At 42.0% G+C, this 22178-nt stretch overlaps 1 protein-coding gene across 6 annotated transcripts in view; it reads right to left on the minus strand.

Moving 5' to 3' along the window:
* CDH18 (cadherin 18) overlaps positions 1 to 22178 on the minus strand; it is a 639311-nt gene that overhangs the window by 201223 nt on the left and 415910 nt on the right. For 4 of the 6 annotated variants that reach the window (XM_079984956.1, XM_079984960.1, XM_079984958.1 and 1 more), the window contains 2 exons: positions 19216 to 19406; positions 11573 to 12066 (listed from right to left, as the gene is read on the minus strand). In XM_079984956.1, coding sequence (XP_079841082.1) covers positions 11573 to 11800 — 228 coding nt within the window. In that variant the 5' untranslated portion in view covers positions 11801 to 12066; positions 19216 to 19406. The remainder of the gene's footprint in view (positions 1 to 11572; positions 12067 to 19215; positions 19407 to 22178) is intronic. The other 2 variants (XM_079984957.1, XM_079984961.1) reach the window with 2 other exon arrangements.

Genomic DNA, 22178 nt, shown 5'->3' on the forward strand with positions numbered 1-22178 from the left:
GCAATTAGCAGTCTGGAGTGGCTCTGTTGCATTGTCAACTAGCGGTGAATACTCTAACTGTGAGTGTTACAAGGAGTGAGCCTTGCAATAAGCGCTCGGTATAATACTGCCCAAGTAATAAACTGGAATGGCCACATTAGAGCTGGACAAATTAGTCCATTAATATATGTCCTGCTCTATATTTGCCAGCACTTTTCATGGCCCTAAGAAATAGTTGTTTACCAGCCTCAAACTGTAGTCGAGAGAATAGCATACCGACATAGCCTTGCTTGTTGCAATATTGCAGCAATTGTCAACAAGAATAAAGACAGGGTGCTTTTTTACGTTGCTTAAAGCACCCAAACCTTATTTTAAGTGAAACATTCTTTCTTCTTCAGCTGACCATTTTACGGATGTCTCAGGTGTGCTTCTTTGCCCTTCCTGTCTTACTAGTGGTTGTTTCTTAAAGGGTAAATAAAAGTGATTTCTCAATCTACAACTGAAGAGGAACACGGCTGGAGCAAAATAATCTCACAGCCTATTTCTTCTGAGTTACTTTTAGCTGTCACACTGCTATGAAATCTAGGACACCATATACATTTGCTTAGACCAGCTTTGAAAAAATAGCAAACCCTTTACTACTTAGAGTAGGCCTCTTCAAACTGTGAACTATCACACCCAAACCAGGGAATGTATGCTAGCTCACCATGTTTAGGAAAAGCCCTCAGGAAGGCATGGGGGAAAGGGAGATATCAAGTCCTTTGCAGACTTCCAAACATGGCTGGCAGGCTGTGAGCAGACTGATAGGTCACAAGCTAGACAAGCTCGTATTATGCAACAGCAACACATATTCTGGTACCACTTTTCCTAGCTATGAAGATAATGAACAGCACTCAGGCTGGAGCCTAAAGAGGTCATACTTCTTCCCTATCCATGTGTAGTCCTCTTTCTGTCCCTTAAAAAATCTTATTCAGTAGCTCTTCTGCAGCACTCAAAGGGAGTGATTGTTAAGTATAATTGTTCAATTGACACTGAAATGGAAAGTGCCTGTACGTATATTGCTGAAAAGGTTTAACAATTGAAAATTCCATTGAAGCACACTGAAGCTCTCTAAGCTTCTGAGTTGATAATTAACTGTTGGTGTTCTCTGCTAGTACTCATGTGAGTGTTTAACCTTGGATCATGTGATTAAGGTATTCAATTGCAAATCTCGATTTTTAAATGGAGTTGCCTTTGCCTTTAGTTCCCAGTGAGATAATGATATATATACAGGAGCTGTATAGCCTTAGGCTGGATGCAGGCTAATGCAAGCTATGGGAGAGACAGACCTTTGATTTTTGCTCTTCTCATAATTATGTTATTCATTTAAAAATAGAAACCTATGCTTAGATAAGTGTATGGTTTATGGAATTATTTGGATGTATCACTGATTTTTTCTGTACCTGTTTTGAAGAAGTTCTGGTTAGTAAAGCTTTGAATCACAATTATGTGTCTGGACAATTTTTATTCCAAAAAGAGTGAGCTTTTATGCATCCAATTGCGTCATGCTGCACAATATTGATATCTGCAATAGTGATGGTGCACAAGGATAGCCTAGGACAACCTGTGGTGGTCTACAACTCTTACAGTGATCCTTGCAATCAGGTCTTTAGAAGCCAAACTCATAACATTAGCCATAATTCAACTGGATCAACACTAACATAGTTTTCACTATTTCCCCACTTCGAACAAATCCACCACACATTGGAGGATTATATCAGTATTAATGGCTTCAAGTTTTGTTGCCCATCTTGGCAGGGCTGATTTTTGAGAGAGACATCAACCAATGCAAAATGTGGTGGTGGGGACAGGGACTTGCAGGGATGTCCATAAGTTAATTGGCTGCTGCAGTTTAGAGCATTTTTCATACACGATGCCAAAAGTTGAGCATCACCATTGACAGCATTGTGTGAATGCTGTCAATGTGGGAGAGAATTCCAAAGGAGAAACCAATTTACACTGCAGCCCATTTTTTAAAGTAGCTTGTGCACACAATGAAAAGAATCTACATTGGCTGCAGTCTTTTGGGCAGGGGAAAAGAAACACATAATCCTGAAACACATAATGAAAGGGACCTAGGCAGGAGCAGCTGGCAGGGCAGGGGGGCCAAGCCACCCTTCCAACAGGGGTGTGGCTCTTGCATACTGGAACAACACAGAGTGGGGCATGGTGGCAATGAGAGCACTTTGGCAGAAGCACCAGTTTGGCTTTGTTGGTGTGCCCATTTAGTCTTGACTTCATCAACACCCTGTCCCCACATCAGTCCAAGGAGCAGCAGCACGGTCCAGACCCCTACTCCTGAGCCCATGTTAAATGTCATTTCCCCCCTGTCCTGATAAAAGTCTAGAGTAAGTTACTGATCAGAGGGAAGCCTGTAGGCCAGAGATAGCAAGGGGTTGATGGAGAGTTGTGCTCCAAAATCAATCAATCAATCAATCAATCAATCAATCAATCTGGAGAGCACTGTGTTGGCTGTCCGTGCATGCAGTCTAAAAAGTTTCCAAGCCATTTAAGCCAGTTTAGACACACTAAGGTTAAGGCTCCTAAGCCAATTTAACACTGGTCTAAGTGCATCATGATTGAAAATACCTGTGTGTGTTTTCTGCGTGCGCGCACGCGCGCGCACACACACACACACACACACACACACACACACAGAGTGGTACCTTGGTTTACGAACTTAATTCATTCCAGAAGTCCATTCTTAAACCAAAGTGTTCTTAAACCAAGGTGTGCTTTCCCATAGCAGCAGGGGACTCAATTTACAAATGGAACACACTCAACAGGAAATGGAACGTGTTCTACTTCCAAGGCAAAGTTCACAACCAAAACACCTACTTCTGGGTTTGCAGTGTTCTTAATCCAAGTTGTTCATAAACTAAGCTGTTCTTAAACCAAGGTACCTCTCTCTCTCTCTCTCTCTCTCTCTCTCTCTCTCTCTCTCTCTCTCTGTGTGTGTGTGTGTAGTTATTTATAGATGAACACACACCTGTTTATTTGTTCAACTCAGTTACATCTTTGTGATGAAGGTAAATCAGGGTCATCCAAAAAGCTATTTATTTACTATTGTGCACTGCTATTTTTTTATTATCATTTCTGAATGCAACTGATGTGGTGGAAAATATCACTCACAAAACAAGGTACTTCAAGTTGACGTTTCCCTACATGTATAAGCACCTTAGCTATCAAGATGCTTTTCTTCTACTACTTTGTGCATCCTACTTATCTATAGCTTATATCTTTCTCATTTATCCTTATCTGTATCTCAGTCCATAGACTGCATTATATTTTCTGTCTGCCACATGCATTTCATAGCTCAGGTCCAAATAAAACCAGTTCATCACATATATGCTGCCTGCAGCAATTTTAGTTATTAAATACTTTGCCAGTGACATGCCAAACAAAATCAGAAACCCAATACAATTGGGGTACTCACAAGATTGTGATTTTTTTGTTTCAACCCAACAACAAAACCAAATTAGGAAGTGTTGACCTTATGGGCTGGCGGTCAGCTACTACAAGACGGCTATGATTTAAGCAGAAAGTATGCATCTGAAGAGTCACAAAACAAAAACATATTTTTTTCTAGTTGCTGATTTTTTATATCTGCTTTTGACATTTTCGTCATTTATGCATGAATGTGCAGTAGCTTTCATCCAATGTTTCAACACTGAATTTTACCTAAAGCAAAATCTTAGTATGAATATCGAAGCTCCTGCTCAAGCCGAGTGTCCAAGGAATTTAAGGGAAGCAAAAGGCATTTAGATAAGGACAGCCAAATAACATCAATGCAGGTTTCTTGATCAAGCTGTGCTGCAGATATCACCTGACTCTCAGCAGCACTGAGGGTGTCCAGCTCGGAGTCAGGAGCTAGTGAAGAAACTGTTTATAAAAGTTGTCAGCATGCAACCCAAGTTGCCACTGAAATTCACTCAAAGTGAAATTTCAAGGTGAATGCAAAAGTTCCTGCTTGGCAGACATCTGGGGATTTTCAAAAGAAGGAGTCTAGCAATATGAATTTTCAAAGGAGGCAAAAATATTCTAGCAGTAGATATAGATATATGGATCTGATGGACAGTGATACAATAGCAAGCCTCCAATTATAAGAATGCACATTTCCCTTCTGCAAAAATTGTCACCCCCAAATTAGAGGGATAGATAGAAAGACAGACAGACAGACAGACAGACAGACAGACAGACCAACAGACCAACCTTAACTTTTCTATATTTAAATCCGAAACTGGATTTAACATCGTAAGTGCAGACAAAAACTCACCACACTGCCAAAAATGAATCAATTTTGCTCCAACCTGTGCAGCACAGCTTCTTGCAGAAGTTGCTATTGAGAGAAGAATGGCAAGCACTTTGCTTCCTGCTCTGCCATTTCCCCTAAAGGGAATGGAGGTTTAGCAGATATGGTCCACAGAGAAAGAATTGGAACCAGGTCAGAAGCAGGAGAGGCCAAGATAAATTGAAAGAATGATTGCAGAATGGTAAGATACCAGATGCACATGAGCAGGGGGGAATGAACAATTGCCAGCATTTCTCCAAAAACAAACAGAAAGCATCAAAAGTCGATCATGTTAAGCATGTGAAGTCTTGATGGAACACATGCCATTATGAGAAATAGATTGGTCTTGAGCTCTGCCATACTAGAGAACATGTTCCAGGAACAGCAGCTGAGATGGCTTAATTACAGAGCTGGGTATTAGATGTTGGCACTGTAATCACCACCATAAACTGGGAAAGAGGCTATTTTCAGTGTGAAAATATCAGAATGCTGTGCTTTCTGCCTTCTGTCCATCATTACACGCATGATATATATAAGCCACATGCAAAACCTTCACTGAGAAGATTAAAGCATTTTGTATGGCTAAAATCAATCCTTCTTCCTGTCTGGTTTAAAATGAAAATATGCTATAATACCTGCTATGCAGAAATGTTCAGATACATTTAATAGACATGACTGATATCCTCTTAAGGCTATCGAGGCTAACAAATGTTGATGAATATGTTTTTAAAAAAACAAATCCAGATTAATTGCACTTCTTTCAGGATATATTGTCTTCACGATCCGCACCCAGTCTTACATTGAAACCTTAGAGCAGTATATTAGTTCACATTTTTAAGGTCACTCTAACCATGACCTGGGAGCTTCATATTGGACTAGAGCTGGGCGATATTTGGTTTTCAACATCATGATATATCACCACCTAAATATCGCGATTTTCTATTATATCACAATGTCTGAAATAAGGATGGAGCTATGTAGAAGCATTGGTTGGTTTCACGGTTTTCCCCACATTGTGATTTTTGCATAACACACACACACACACACACCATGATTCACAATATATTGCCAGGTCAAAAATGATGAAATAAATATCATGATATGGACTTCAAACCGGTTTGGGATGATATAGCACCCAGCTCTAAAACACATCACGATTTGTTATATATTGCCAGGTCAAAAATTATGAAACTGATATCACGATATAGACTTCAAACTGGATTAGGACAATATATCAATATATCACATAACCCGTGTGTGTGTGTGTGTGTGTGTGTGTGTGTGTGTGTGTTGCTGAAAAAGTAGCTGGGGTATCACTCTTGGCCACTGCACTCCATCTGCAGTCTAAATCCTCACACATACACACCAAACTGCTATTACCACACAGGTTTTCCACTTTGGGGTTAATAGCACCTTTGTGGCTAACAGAGTCATCTGGTGCTCTCTTTAATGTATTTTCAGTGATAGGAAAATACATTTTTTGTTCTCCAAGGCCATTCAACTCCTCTCTAGTGTCCTTCACCAACCTGGTGCCCACCATAGGCGTTATAGGCCAAAACATCTGCAGAGCACTAGGTTGGCAAAGACTGCTTTGAAATCATTGATACTATTTTGTTTTGGCTTCTGCAAAGTAAACAGCAATTTGGCTGGTTTTAGCTTTTGTAACTGTAACTGTGAGCTTTGTTGGATGGTTTCCTGGAATTTGATTTGTGGCTGTCCCTGGTCCCTTCCAGACAACCTGTTTACTGAACATTCCTCCTGACTTGTTTACGGGGAGGTAGCGGCTATTACATCGAGCCAAAAGTTCCATTTTCCCATCAGTTTCCTTACCGCAAAATGTTCCGTTTTGGCGAGAGGTTGAGTTTGTTGCACAAGAGCTCCATATCAGCATTAATTGTGCAATCTGTATTTGTCAGTATGGGACTGAATCCCACCTGGAAAGAATAATGGTCTAGAAGCACTCTCTGTTGGATTTTACGGCCAGGTTTTATTGTTTGGCTATTGTTGGGGTTGGCTTTCTTGATTTATGACTTTCTTGAATTATGTGGTATGTTTTAGCACTGTCCACTTTACTATTCACATCACCTAGAGAGTACTTCGTATTAGACTACTCATAATCTAGAATATATTTATTAGTTAGTTTGTTTATTATTGGGGGTTTAGATTGAAGTTGCAGTGAGGGGCAAAAAGTTGCATCTCCTCCTCCCCACCCACCACAGTCCTACTTTTTCCGTGAAAGAAAGGCTCCCACATCACATCTAGGGTAAAGGGGTAAATGGGACCTCTGACCATTAGATCCAGTCGTGGCCGACTCTGGGGTTGCGGTGCTCATCTCGCTTTATTGGCCGAGGGAGCCGGCGTACAGCTTCTGGGTTATGTGGCCAGCATGACTAAGCCACTTCTGGCGAACCAGAGCAGTGCACAGAAACACCATTTACCTTCCCGGCAGAGTGGTACCTATTTATCTACTTGCACATGCTTTCGAACTGCTAGGTGGGCAGGAGCAGGGACCGAGCAACGGGAGCTCACGCCATCATGGGGATTCGAACCGCCGACCTCCTGATCGGCAAGTCCTAGGGCTCTGTGGTTTAACCCACAGTGCCACCCACATCCCTTGACATCTAGTTTGGCTATATAAACAAGCTCTTTCAAAGAAAAGTTGGGTGACACTGTAATCTTGGGGGGGGGGTGATTGCTACTGCTTCACAGAGGGGATTGGTTTTCTCTCTCCCCATTTTGCCTCTTTTTTTTTGAGGGGTGCTCTGTCCCCATGCGAGCTACCAGAATTACTTCACTCCATTTGCTTGCATTGGATTGGGGTGAATATATTGTGGAACCTCCTTTTCTAAACAGTCAGATTTTGTGTACTCTGGAAAGGAAATCTAAGGGTCAAAGGCTCGCATCCAAATCAGACTCAGATCTTCCAAACTCCCCAAGTCTGAACTAAGCTTGGATGAACTCTCCCACCATGCCTAGTGGAAATCCAGTCTGATGTATGGTACATAGTCTTCAGATGGTAATTTAGGAAACTGTGATGATGTTTTCAGATGACAATCCAGGAAGCAGAATAATCACTACTTTGATTGCTGATGTATTCTTACATCTCCTGGTATGCCCCGCGGAGGATCTTAAGGTCCACAAATGACAACACTTTGGAAGTCCCAAGTCACAAGGTGGGTTAGATTGGTCTCAACTAGGGTCAGGGTCTTTTCCGTACTGGCCCCGACTTGATGGAATGCTCTGTCACAAGAGACTAGGACCCTGCAGGACTTGACATCTTTCCGCAGGGCCTGCAAGACAGAGCTGTTCCGCCTGGCCTTTGGTTTGGACTCAGTCTGACCCTTATGTTTCCCTCCCCTTATGGTTTTGATCTATGGGCTACTATTAAAATGAGGCTGTATTTACTGGTGTTAGCCACCCTGAACCCGGCTCTGGCTGGGGAAGGCGGGGTATAAATAAAAATATAATTATTATCATATCATCTTCTTCTTCTTTTTATGTACACAAAATAATTCTGCTCTTGTGATGGAGCTGCTCCAAAGTGGGTATGACAAAAATGTAAGGAGGACTTTCAGATATGCAATACGTCAGCAGCATTGATGGAGAATGCAGCATTGAGTTTAATGACTGGTTGGAAAAGTCAATGCCATCAGTGAGAAATTATAAGGAACTGCCCATAGTTCTTTTATCTATATGCCTGGCATGATTATTTCCCATAAAATTAGCAGCAAAGCTAACCTAGTAAATATAGGTTGCCATCAGTTATGGAGAACAGAATGTATGGATTAAGTGATTGACTGATTGGACAGGTCAATTGTCTCAAGTAGGGACCTGCAATTACAGGGGACTACCCACAGTGCACTTCTTTCTTTCACATATCTAGCATAACTATTTCTTGTAAAAATGAGCAGCACAAAAGTAGCACATATATTTTTGAGTGTTGGGGAACAGGCTATTTGCCATGAACCCCCTGACATACAAACACACACATCTATACAACAGTGAGGGGCAGCAATGCTCACCCAATCTCCCATCACCGGTGGCACTGGGGTTTGCCCAGGAAGGAGAGGAGAAAGGTGTTGATAGCAAGACTGTCATGGGGCAACTAGACTGCAACACCAGACTGGATCTGACAGTGAATTTGAATTGTGCTTACCTTGCCGCAGTCGCAACCCTCCCCCCTCCTGGTAAATTGCAGCAATGCTGATGATGAAAGGCCAGGTTGGCAATGGTGCCCCTCTTTCCTACTTCTCTCTCTACATTAGAGGTAGTTAGACAGGATGTCCTCCAGATGACTGATCTTAGGAGGCCCTTGGCCTCTAAGCCATTGGGTTAAAACAGGGGTGGGAACCTGTGGTGCCTCAATTGTTAATGACCTTCTCATCATGAGTTCTGCAACACCTGCTTCCTGCTTTGTCTGGCCTGTTCCCACCTGGCCTGAGATGGTTGTGCTTTGGCTGAATCAAAGCACAAAGGCTAATTCTGCTGCTCAGGATGCCTAGAAATCTTCAGAGTGGGATTTTGTTCAGGGGCTGCTGCTTGGATTAAGACTTAGCATTGAAGATGTATTATTTTTCTGTTATCTGGATTAGGTTATTATTGTTATTATTAGAATTTATGATGGATTATCAGTGGACTCTGATTTTATTGTATGTTTATTACAGTATTTTTAATTAGCAAAAAATATATAGTGATAAACAGTAAGCTAAGTCTTGTAAGTGAATTGTGTAAACTGTTTTGAGTATGGTATACTATGGAAAGGCAGCATACAAATACAGTGATACCTCAGGCTAAGTACTTAATTTGTTCCAGAGGTCTGTTCTTAACCTGAAACTGTTCTTATCCTGAAGCACCACTTTAGCTAATGGGGCCTCCTGCTGCTGCCGCACCGCCGGAGCACGATTTCTGTTCTCATCCTGAAGCAAAGTTCTTAACCTGAAGCACTATTTCTGGGTTAGTGGAGTCTGTAACCTGAAGCTTATGTAACCTGAAGCATATGTAACCCGAGGTACCACTGTAAATTGCTGGGATGCTGGGATTTGTAGCTCAGCAACAGTGTTGGAGCAACATGTTGGCTACCCCTGTCATACACAATCCCCTACGTTTGTTCTAAATGTTTCTACTATAATTAACATTGGAAGAAACTTAGCTGATATATTTATTATCTACTTGTACACCAGCTCTTCTCCTTCACAGTATTTTCAATAACATTACTGAGTTCTGAAAACTACCTTGTATTTCCTAACTGCTTATATTCCTGCCAAGTCCAAATAAACCACAAAACTATTATAAAACAAAATGCAGAGTTATAAGCCCCAAAGTATAAATAAATTTATATATTAAAATCAACAGATTTGTATAAAACAGATATATGCATAAAAGTAGCTACAATGAACCCAACAATTTCCTTAACTTTATTTCTGTTCTTTATTCATAACCGTTATTAAATACTGCTCATTATTTTCTTATTATAGACTCAACCCCAGATTGTCCTCCTCTGAAATTTCAGCAAGATTCATGTGGCTGCAGCATCTGCAATAAGCATTATCTACATAATGTTGCATGCAGGGCTTTTTTTCCAGCCGGAACTCACTGGAACTCAGTTCTGGCACCTCTCAGGTAGGCACCATTGCCATTATAAGAGAACAAGGGAGGCATTTGTGGTGAGTTCCAGCACCTCACCTTAGAAAAATAGCACTGGTTGCATTGTTAGATGTTGCCTTCCCATCAGCAGGAAGCAACAGCTTCCTAAAAGATGTCCCACAATAAATGGAGGAAGATTGCTAAGTACAATTTGGGTAGAGTGTCATAAGCAAACATACTACACAGTTCTGGATAGTCAATTCAGTTCCAGAAAGGCACAATATACTATGTATATATTCACACAATCACTCACAGATATCATGGAAGAGACATAACAGCTTTAAGCTCTACTACGCGGGTGGCGCTGCGGGTTAAACCACAGAGCCTAGGACTTGCCGATCAGAAGGTCGGTCAGAAGGTCGGCGGTTTGAATCCCCGTGATAGGGTGAGCTCCCGTTGCTTGGTCCCTGCTCCTGCCAACCTAGCACTTCAAAAGCACGTCAAAGTGCAAGTAGATAAATAGGTACCGCTCTGGCAGGAAGGTAAACAGCATTTCCGTGCGCTGCTCTAGTTCGCCAGAAGCAGCTTAGTCATGCTGGCCACATGACTCGGAAGCTGTACGCTGGCTACCTCAGCCAATAAAGTGAGATGAGTATCGCAACCTCAGAGTTGGTCACGACTGGACTGGTCAGGGGTCCCTTTACCTTTACCTACCTTTCACATTAGAACACAAGGATGGGGACCTGCCCACACAACATGTTACTGAACTCCAACTCCCATCAGTTCCAGGCATCTTGGTTAATTGTTGGGCATGCTGGAAACTCTAATGCAACTATATGTGCAGAGCCACAGCTCATACACTGCATATTGCAAATCAAGAAGGGAGTAAAATGAAAGCTTGATGCTATCGAAGTGAGTCTTTTCCACCCAAAAATAACATGCAAAATGTCTAAACATCTAGCTAGGATTTTAAAAAATATTCCTCAGCCATTCTTTCCAAAATGAGTTCATGATAGTCATGAATCAAGCCCACAGTAGATCTGGAACTGATGACCAGGCAGGAATTTTACACTCGCTTCTGATACTTTGAACTATTGTGTTCTCATAACAAAAGAAAATAGGTCCTGTGAGACACAGGCCTACCCAACCTTCAATAAATCTACACTGTATTCCAGTGCAATGCCTCCTTGGTCACACAATATAATCTCCAATCCCCATTTCTTTCTGAGTATAGACTGGGAGGTCATGGATACTGTAGTCAAATAAACATGTTATCATTTCAAATAAGTATGTTTGAATTAATATATTTTTGCCACCCTCCCCCCATTTGAGAAATTAGAAATGCTCTTTCTGTGACATTTCGCAGAGGGATTTCCAAGTCAACACATTCAGGAAATGTAAATTTGGGTGTACATATGGGAAGATAACTGGGAAGCTAATAATTGGTGAAACTGGTTACATACATTTGTGTATAGAGGAGATGTAAGCTTTTTAAGAAAAATGTTATATATTTGTTAAGTATATTATGTTTCATAGGTTTCAAACATGCTATGAATGCTCTTAACAAATTGGATATTAGTTTAATAAACAGTTGTTTCTTGTTCTGATAACTGTGTGCCCCAGAGTGTTAGGTTGTTTGCAGCACATACAACATTTGCAAGAAGAAAAGATGTTCGTTACCTTTCCAACATACTGAGGATCTGGTCCAAAGTGCTCTTCTAAAACAAAGAACTGGTTCCAAACCCATCCACGTTTGGGACGATGGTGAACTTCCGTTTCCCCCTCTATATGTTTGGTTTGGTTTCTGGTCACCTTGATGGAGCCATGATGTGCAGTTCCACAACACCTCTGCACAAAACAGAGACAAACTAGGACTGGGCAGATACAAGATGTGCTCGTAATTCTCATTGTAGGATCGCTTTCCAGTTCAAGGTGTTTTCTTCCCCTTTCACCTCTTTTGCCTTCCCGCTATAATCCGTTAGTAGGCTCCCATGGAAGAAGGAAATAACTGATTTAACAAAACAGTCCAGAAAGTTTCTTTTAGCCTGTCCATGGTTCAGCTCCTCATTGGTCAGAGACTGGGTTCATTTACATCATGAAAAGCAAAGTGAGGAAGAGGCTGGGGTTTATTCTGTGATCTTCACAATTGACTGTTGGAGCCACACATTTTATACCTAATGGAAAGAAAAGGAGAAAGAGAGAGAGGGGAGAAAAAAATACTTTATCACATCACTAAGAACAGTAATTTCAGATTTTTGACCTGCAGTAATGATGTACTTATTACCGCATTAAAAGGTTCTGCCAAGAGAATGCCCTGCAGCAAGCAACATTCTTTTTAACCTTTTATAGAAACTGTGTGTGTTTATGCATCTTAAAATTAGTGTGGTGTTTCAATAGGTGCAGATGGCAAGAGTAGACTAGCACAATATCCTGCAAGTGTGCGAAGCTTTGATACAGGAAATTTATTTTATGTTTTATTTATGAAGATTTATAACCCATCCAAAGCCCTGCAGCTCGGGCCAGCTAATACAATTTCCTTATCTCGTGCATTCTTCACGAACCTTGTCAAGTAGGCTGCTTTCTAATCACGCTCCCATGAGTGCAGTTCATGCCATTCCATCTCAAGAGAGATTAGTAGTACTAGGGAAAGTGCAGAGACACTCAGAACAAATACCCTGGGATGTATCACACTTTCCACATTAGCACAATATGGCTGAGGTCTATAAAATCATGCCCGGCGAATCGCAAGCACTTGTGAACACCTTGTTAGTTGAGTGATCTTGTCTTGTTGGGCCTGTGAATTGATTTGCAACCCACTTGGTTCAGATTAGACCCTTCGCCCTTGCCTCCAGGATATGACTCCTTGGCCATCCCATCATCCTGTGTCACAAAAAATATAGTTCTGCTAGTTCCTGCTGACAATCATACTTGTCAGGGCACATGGAGAGAGGGGGGGGGGGGGAGAGAGAGAGAGACTCAGATCCTGGGACACAAATTTCCTGCATTGGAATGTTTTGAGTATTGATATACAGAGAATGCATGCAGAGCACTTTTTCTTTTTCATCTGGGGGGGGGGGGGACAGGCTTTCTGGGTTGGAGTTGGTCTTAGCAGCTGTAAGACCATGGGCAGGCAAATTAAGGCCCGGGGGCCAGATCCAGCCCAATCGCCTTCTAAATCCGGCCCACGGACAGTCCGGAAATCAGCCTGTTTTTACATGATTAGAATGTGTCCTTTTATTTTAAAGGCATCTCTGGGTTATTTGTTTCGCATAGGAATTCATTCATTTTTTCCCTTCAAAATATAGTCCGGCCTCCAATCGCCTTCTAAATCCGGCCCACGGACAGTCCGGAAATCAGCCTGTTTTTACATGATTAGAATGTGCCCTTTTATTTTAAAGGCATCTCTGGGTTATTTGTTTGGCATAGGAATTCATTCATTTTTTCCCTTCAAAATATAGTCCGGCCTCCCACAAGGTCTGAGGGAAAGTGGACCGGCCCCTTGCCGAAAAAGTTTGCAGACCCCTGTGTAAGACTATACTACTACTCCAATACAACAGGAAAATGATTATTACATGCACACACACAGACAAACGTACACAGCATGTGGTTGGGAAAAGAGAATTCATATATATATATATATATATATATATATATATATATGCATGCATGTATTAGAAAGGAAAAGAAAAAAACAACCACCACACTGTGTGGAAGACATTTTGTAATTCTGAGAACTGTATTTACTAGAATGTCAACCACAATAATGTCATGGATCTGTAATAATCAAAAGCTCCTGTAAGAAATCAGGGAGGGTGAGGGATTGGCAACTGTGTTGAAAACAACTCAGTGGTGATAAGGGGAGGTGGTAGCTTTTTTTGGGGGTATGACATCCCCACCTTTCAGACCCCAAACACACTGTATGTCCCCCTCTCTTTGATGCCCGGTTGCTGAGTACTTCTAGGAAACAGATATTTCTGAGAGGAGATTATGGAAGTGTGTTGTTTTTGTGTGTGTATGTTTGGCAGGAGAAGAAAGATGCCAATATTCTGGAGAGAGACATGAGAGTTGGGAAAGAAAGAGCATAATACTCTTGTCTTCCTGCAAACACACACACACACACACACAGAGAGAGAGAGAGAGAGAGAGAGAGAGAGAGAGATGTCTTAAAATCTAGCAAAAGCAACTGCTGCAGGAAACAGGTTGTCATGCGCAGGCCTCCTACACCCATGGGTGCCATTATCTTATGGTAATCATACCTCTGCCCTTCGTAGTGAATTGTTTAACAATCTAATGTGACAAAAGAAGGGGAATGATATAATATACTCAATACCCGCTGGAACAAAGTTTGAAGAAACCCATCTTTCCAGGGTACTCCTGGTCAGGTTCTTGAAAACGAGGAAGACAAGTCACAGGAATATGCAGGCCTCAAAGTGCCCCAGTTCCAGCATGGCTTATGAATTTTTCTCTCTTGCTCTGTACACATGCTTCAAAATGAAGATTCCCACTGGAACATGAGGCACTTTTGCAGTGTTTGTGCCGCATCCAAGTACAGTTCCATCAGGCAGCAACAGGGCAGAGAGCAAACACCAGCTCAATCCTTTTCTGCTAACTGCTAATTAAGGAGCAAAAAACCCCCAGAGATGCACAGATTTTTCCAATACAAAACAAGTTACAACATAATTTTGGTGCAAGAGCTTCCGCCAAAAGGAAAGAGGAAAAAATAATTATCTGGATCTACATCTGTATATATTCGCTTGTGCCACTTCACACACAATAACCATCCCTCTGACAACTGCTCTACAAAAGAAGTTATTCTTTCCACATAATTAGTCTTATAGGATTGATCCTGCTAAGACTCGACTAGGACTTCACAAGTCTGTGGCTCACTGCTGCATTGGGTGGCGGGGGGAGGCTTAAACTAAAGATGAAGCTAGCAATATTGATTGCATGTGATCTGCTTTCCAGGGAACACAAAATACTGTATTAACCTAGATCACTTAATCATTTGAAACCAGTATTATATCTGAGGTGAGAAGAGCAAGGGCTCAGTCACATCTCCCTATCCTTTTTCCAATAAATATTCAACATATTATTATCAATAATAAAACCAGCAGCACTCAAAGGTTACGAATGGGAGTTATTTCAATCACTGCATGGGTGAGAAGATCTTAAATAATTCAGCTGTTCTACTTTCCTTTTCCTTTTGCATAAGCAACACAAAATTACTTCTCCCTAAGCCAAGAACAAATAGAATATGAACACTTGATATTAACTTCTACAAAACGCCATGGAAGAGACACCATTCAGTTCCAGTTCTCTTGGACAAACAAGGCTTAATAGATAATCTACAACTTCTTCTTTCATGTGCTGGATCACAAATTACACAGAGGCAACATCAGAGCTAGTAACCTGGAGACAGGAAAGCAGTTCAGTAGACCCTGGCAAGTTTTCCAGAGGAAACAGGCCAAAGTCAGAAGTGATGTGTTAGCAACTCCTCGTGTCATGTGATTTTGCTGGACTGAAAAGTTGCAGTATCTGACCATCTAGATCAGCAGTTCTCAACCTGTGTGTCCCCAGATATTGTTGGACTACAACTCCCATCATCCCTGAGCCTTGCTAGCAAGGGGTGATGGGAGTTGTGGTTCAACCACATCTGGGGATCCACAGGTTGAGAAAGGCTGATCTAGATGGTGCTGCTGCTGCAGAGGAGCAAGGATCTAAACTCTACTACCTGCTCACTGCTCTGGTGATGCAAGAAGAAGTGCACCTGGGCCTCACTGTCACAGTCCCAAGTCTAAGGTCTGCAGCACTAGCCATGGCTTCCCTGATAACAAGTATAGTTAAATGATGCATGGGTTTCCAAACACATGTTTTCCCCACTCACACTTGATATCATTAGGCATGAAACCCAACCATGTTGTGCAACAAGAAGACAGAAAATAATAACTGTTGTACTTCCGATTTTATCGCGGGCGGAGACGGGTGCGCTTTTGAGCTCTTGTGAGCTGGAGCAGTCACTGGATAGATATTGGGGCAACTCAAGGGCTGTCCAACCCCCCTAAGGGGGGAAAAAGATAGTAGACCTATACTAAGCATCCTAGGACAACTCATACTCCAGTTACTCCACATGCCTTTGGACCCAAGTCCTTTTCAGATAACCAACACAGTTTGACTGAATGTTTGAGGGATCCTGATAACATTGGAAAGCTGAGCAACATACTTTGTATGCACATTATGTCTGATATCACAATCTATTGAATGTGCTGAAATATGTGGTGGGGTCCACCTGCCACCACAATCCTGAGTCTTCCCAGTGCACATTTATTGACAGACACCTCATACAAGCAGGTACACCTACAGAACATATGTAAGAGAGAAACACACTACGAGCAAAATATTAGGGCCCCAGGGACTTGGACTGACATCACTCACCAGTTGTCCCACTCAGCACTGCCTTCTACGCTGTCCCAGCCTGAAGACACTACTCTCCCATCATTGTCAGTCTGTGAGGATGACCACACCTAGACAAGACCATGCAACTGCAGAATCAGTTTTGGACCCTTTAAATCAGGTTTGGGGAACTTTGAGCCTTCCATAAATTGCTGAACTACAACTCCCATCATCCCTGGCCATTGGCCATGGTTGCTGTGGCTAATGGGAATTGTAATTCAGCAACATCTAGAGGTGCAGTAGTTCCCCACCCCTGCTTTAAAGTTTGCATGCAGCTCTCTCAAAGTGGTGGAGTCACTGGAAGGGAATGCCCTGCCGTGCTTCATCCTTTTGAAAACTGATGACTCTGTCCTTTCACACAACAGCCAGCAGGAATCCCTGGGAGCTATCCATGGTTCTGATATGCCTTGCCTTGTGCTGAGCCACACTTGGACTTGTAATTGCTACCAAATGATCTGCAGGTGCCAAACCTCAATAGAATAAGGTACAAATACATGTTACAGTATTTGGGGAAACTACTTCCAGAAGAGGCTCTTGGGAATGCAGAAGCACAAGATGGGTGGATGTGTAACCCTTTCCTCACTCATATTTTCCCTGCTCCAAATCACCCCTTCGCAGTATCTTAGCACCCACAAAGTTTCAGATTTGTTTCTCTCATCCACCTTTCCATCCATGAACAGATTCAAATGACTAAGCTCAGTTATCACTATGTGGTGCATTCAAAGACCATTATACCAGGAAAGCTTTTGTCTGATTGTCTGTGTTATGGACAGATCACATTTTTATAGCAGTTTGAGGATACTCTCTTCCCCTCCCTCCTTTGTGTTTACTTCACTGTGTGCTGAAATTGGTCTGGTTGCAAAATGGAGCAATTTGGTAGCTGCATTACCACTATGCAGGTGTAATACGTGAATAGGTGAACAGACAGGTGAATAAACACAATCTTAGAAGTATTGTACAGTGAAACAAATGCTATAATACGCATACTTGGCTGATAGTTCAAGAGCTGGCTGATCTGCTTCTCTCTGCAATTTTAAGCTGAGTATTGAGGTTCCTGCCTGAGAGACAGAGGGATTTTCTGCACCTACCAATATTATAGTGGCATGGTCACTGGGGTTTTTCCAGATTTGGGGGGGATACATATATACAACTTCATTGGTACAGTGGTGCCTCGCAAGACGAAAATAATCCGTTCCGCGAGTCTCTTCGTCTTGCGGTTTTTTCGTCTTGCGAAGCAACCCTATTAGCGGCTTAGCGGATTAGTGCTATTAGCGGCTTAGCGGCTATTAGCGGCAAAGCGGCTAAGCAGCTATTAGCGGCTTAGCGGCTTAGAAAAAGGGGGGGAGTGAAAAAATCGCAAGACTCGCAAGACGTTTTCGTCTTGCGAAGCAAGCCCATAGGGAAATTCGTCTTGCGAAGCACCTCGAAAAACAGAAAACCCTTTCGTCTAGCGGGTTTTTCGTCTTGCGAGGCATTCGTCTTGCGAGGCACCACTGTATTCAGCTAGTATTGCAGAATAGTGCACTCAAAAAGCTGTTTTTCTTCTTCTATTGAAAAAAAAAATCTGACTTTGATTTGCAAGCTCTTTTCGGAAGATATGTGGCTGATAGAGATTGTGGCATTGAGTCAAAGTACTGCCATGAGCTGCAGACAAAAGTTTATGACAATAACCAAGTTTGCCCTAGCTCAGGCAAACACATAGCTCCTTTTCTAATCTCCTACATTCCCACAAGATTAGAATTCCATAATGCTAGGCATTAACCTCCTGCCCTCCTAAAATAATAATAATAATAATAATAATAATAATAATAATAAGCTGAGAAAGGGGTATACCTGTTTGAGAGCTCTTAATTCCAAGATATATTAATGGGTAGAGGAACACAAAAAATATATAAAGGGAGTGTGACTACAGTCAGTTGACTTTTCTATTTGGACACAACCAGTCATTAGAATGGAAAGAAAAAAGCCCTGTAGTCACTCTAATAACAGTGACATGTGACCAAAGATTCAGACAACCAGCTGCAATTTGACTCTTAAAAACATCGTCAGAAACAATAACTATACACCTCAAATCTTAAGTGCAGGGAAACACGGTACAGTGGTACCTCTGGTTACATACTTAATTCATTCCGGAGGTCCATTCTTAACCTGAAACCGTTCTTAACCTGGGGTACCACTTTAGCTAATGGGGCCTCCCGCTGCCACCGGCGTGCGATTTTTGTTCTCATCCTGAGGTAAAGTTCTTAACCCAAGGAACTATTTCTGGGTTAGCAGAGTCTGTAACCTGAAGTGTTTGTAATCCAAGGTACCACTGTATGAGTGTGTGCATGTAAGAGAGGGCATAAGGAGAAAGCAAACACAATGTATACAAAGAAAGGTTATTCTTGCAGTAAAAGATAACATAGTAACAAAAGGAAACACAGTTACAGTCACAATTTTAAGGCAGCATTCTTCATTGGTGGCAGAGACCATCTATAGTGCTTTATGAACAAAACCTCTCATCTGCATTTTGGCAGGTCTGTGATTTTGCCTTGCTCATCTCAAAAGGAAGATGCTATAGGACTTTCATGCTTCACATTGGCATGAGGACATACATCCCATTGCTCCCTCAGATCCTTTTTACCGCAGTATGTAATTAGCCAGTTGCCCATTGGAGGAGAGTAGCAACATTTTTCTGCCTACGCTATACTGCTGATCTGATGGGGGTGGAGATATCTAATTGTTCTTTTGCCACATCCTGTGGCTGCATGAGAGCATGAGCTCAGTAAGCAGCCCACACTCTCTGACCTCCCCAAAACTTTGTGGAAGCAAATCAGGATGAAAGCTAAACAAACAGGTCATCTGGAAGTAACCCACATCTGCATTGTACGCACCGTGTTTGGGTGTCAGCATGAAGAACAAGCTTATACTGAATACCGTTGCTTCATTCCACATGTAACCAACATTCCATTAGACAAATCCAAGTCCAAACGTTCCTTCTCAACTCCACGTTTTGATCTTTCAGTGGTTGCTTCTTTTCCTTGTTCACTAAGATACTTCTTGCGAATGGGCATCTGTGACCCTGCTAAAAAGAAAAAATAAATATTATATAGGCAACTGTCTATTTGAGGAAGGTCTTGAGAATCCATTTATGATGTTTCTTTCCCCTTTTTATGGAACAGTCTACACATAGGATTTCTGTTGTTCCTTGATAATTATTTATTGAATGAGGTCTCTCTGTGTTTATGCTGCTTGATCAATTTTATTGCATATATTCCGCCTCTGATGGAGCACAGCAGTTCAAACTGCTTAAGATTTCTGATTCTACCATTGATAATACCTGTGGTTTTTGGTGTTGTGTGTATATATGTGTGCATGATGGGGTTCCCCCCCCCCCTTTGCAACAAAGAACATATGCTACCACTGAGCCAACTTTTCTTTTCTTTTCTTTTTTATCTCCTGGGAACCCTTGCAAAATGAGTTCCATATCTCTTGAGTTGCTGCAGGTTGGAATTAAAATAAATAATTAAATAAGTTGATGGAGGGGTACCAGAAGAGAGGGATAAAGTTCTTCTTGTGCTGCTGAAACTCATTAGAGTATACTGGTTCCTGTTTAGCGAAGCAGTGAGACTCTAATGAATTCCCAAGGACCCAACTCTAGCATCGTGATGCAAGATAAAGGAAGCTTTGCAACCAGGAAAGCACAAAGGCCAAGATGAACTGTAAATCAGATGGGGTTTCAGAGGGCTTCGGAGCTCACCTGTCTGGTCAGACACCAGCAAGACACTTCCAGGGTCCACACCACATACAGTCATACAGTGTCAACTGGCTGGTTTGCCTCATACTCTCCAAGACTTCTCCAATGAAAATAGGTGTGTCCTATTCTATTATTATTATTATTATTATTATTATTATTATTATTTTACCCCAGCCACTCTGGGCAGCTTCCAACAATTATAAAAACAGAATAAAGCATCAAACATGTTAAAACTTCCCTATGCAAGGCTGCCTTCAGATGTCTTCTAAAGGTTGTATAGTTACTTATCAACTTGGCTCAGGGGGCAACATTTTGCTAATGAAAATAGGGATGTCCTAAGGAAAAGCACAACATTTTGGGATCAAATTAGAAACCGGGATGGCTTCTGTAAATATGGGACTGTCCCTGGGAAATGGGGACACTTGGAGGGTCTGCATTCACACTCCTGAAGCCAGGAGTGAGTTGTCCAAACCTAACGTTTGAAATCAGGATTCTGTCATTATCAAAGATGCCATCAACTAGACTAAATAATGTTATCAGCTACAAATGAAGCAAACTGATGCCTCATTGAAAAACCAAAACAACAAAGAAGATGCACCCATATTTCAACTCCTACTTGCATGCAAGCAGGAGGGGGCAGGGATCCCTCAGCTGGGAAGGGAGGCTTCCTGTTGCCTAACTGGGAGATCCCTGCCCCCTCCTGTTTGTATGTAAGCTCTGATAGGTAGTGTGAAGCCTCCCTTCACAGCTGTGCGATCCCCTCCCCCTCCTGCTTGTACACAATTAGGAGTTTGGGGGCTGCTCTGATAGGCAGCATGAAGCCTCCCTTCCCAGCTTAGTTGCTGGGGTCAGGGAAGGTGGAGGCAGCCCGGAAACTGCATCTTAGAGCCCCTGCACCACCATCATATGGGAACTTCCAAGCAGCTCCTGAAGCCAGCCAGAGCCAACTGCTCCAGGCTGCTGAGACTGTCGCTGCTGCATTTCCCAGGGATTGAATTTGTCCGGGGACTTATTCGTAAATCTGGGGACTGTCCCCAGGAAAGGGGGATGTCTGGTACCCCTACCTTACAAGATAGAACACAGGGTTGCACTGGCATTGCATTGAAAAACAACTTCTTGACAGTGGAACATGTACTCACTAGGTGGTTTGGGGCTGTTGCATTGCCAGTTTCCCCCCACCCCTCCTCAGTGCACCAGTAGAATGTGCAACTGTGAAATAAGCTACATTTAGAGCTGGGGAGGTAAATTTTTCAGAAGGCAGGAAGAGTGTGAAATGATGGGAAAGGATTAATAGTTATATTTAAAATCCAATCCTGGAAAACAATAATGGTATCTAAGTTCTAAAGAAAGCAGGAGACGAAGTTATTCATGACTATTGGAAGTCTCGTATGATATAACAGGATGTCTAAGCCCACACAACTTTCTCTGGATTTTTCTTTTTCTTTTATTGAGATGGGGAGGGTCTTACAATATACTATTTTTAATATATTATTACCCACCCATAGCAGTTGAGACCAGGTACATTGCAAAAGCAAACAAACCATCAGACTAGAATGAAGAAGTATATAAATGTTGGCAAGACGTTTAGGGAGGGGATCAACCACTGAAACAGTTTTGGAAAGTGGAAATGGAGCAATGTAAAGCAAGGACACAGAAATTGGGCAGGAATGAATCAATTCACTAAAGCAGAACTGGGAAAGGGAAAAAGAACAAGTGCATATACTGTGCAATTGTATGGAAATATATATATATGCGGAGCTGTATCTATCACAGCTGGATTTGCTCCCAGCTGTTAACAGGAAGAAATGGAAGCTGAGAGAACAAAAAACCTGGAAGAGAACATTTCGCAGGCACTGTGATGTACTGAGGGAGTCTACGGTGATGGCGCCTCTGATAGTGTTTGGATGAGCTGTCATAACATGAAGGACTAGGCAGGATTTATTTATTAATTTACTAAAACATTTCCATGCTGCCTCTTCCCCTTTTAGAAGTTAAAAGTAAACCAGCAATAGCTCAGGATGGGAATAGGGTGGGGTAGAGATATTATGAAGGAGGGTTTGAATCCAATGGGCAGGAAAGGGATGCCAGAGGGATGGGTAT

Source organism: Podarcis cretensis (assembly GCF_951804945.1).
Source record: "Podarcis cretensis genome assembly, chromosome: 7".
Taxonomy (NCBI): domain Eukaryota; kingdom Metazoa; phylum Chordata; class Lepidosauria; order Squamata; family Lacertidae; genus Podarcis; species Podarcis cretensis.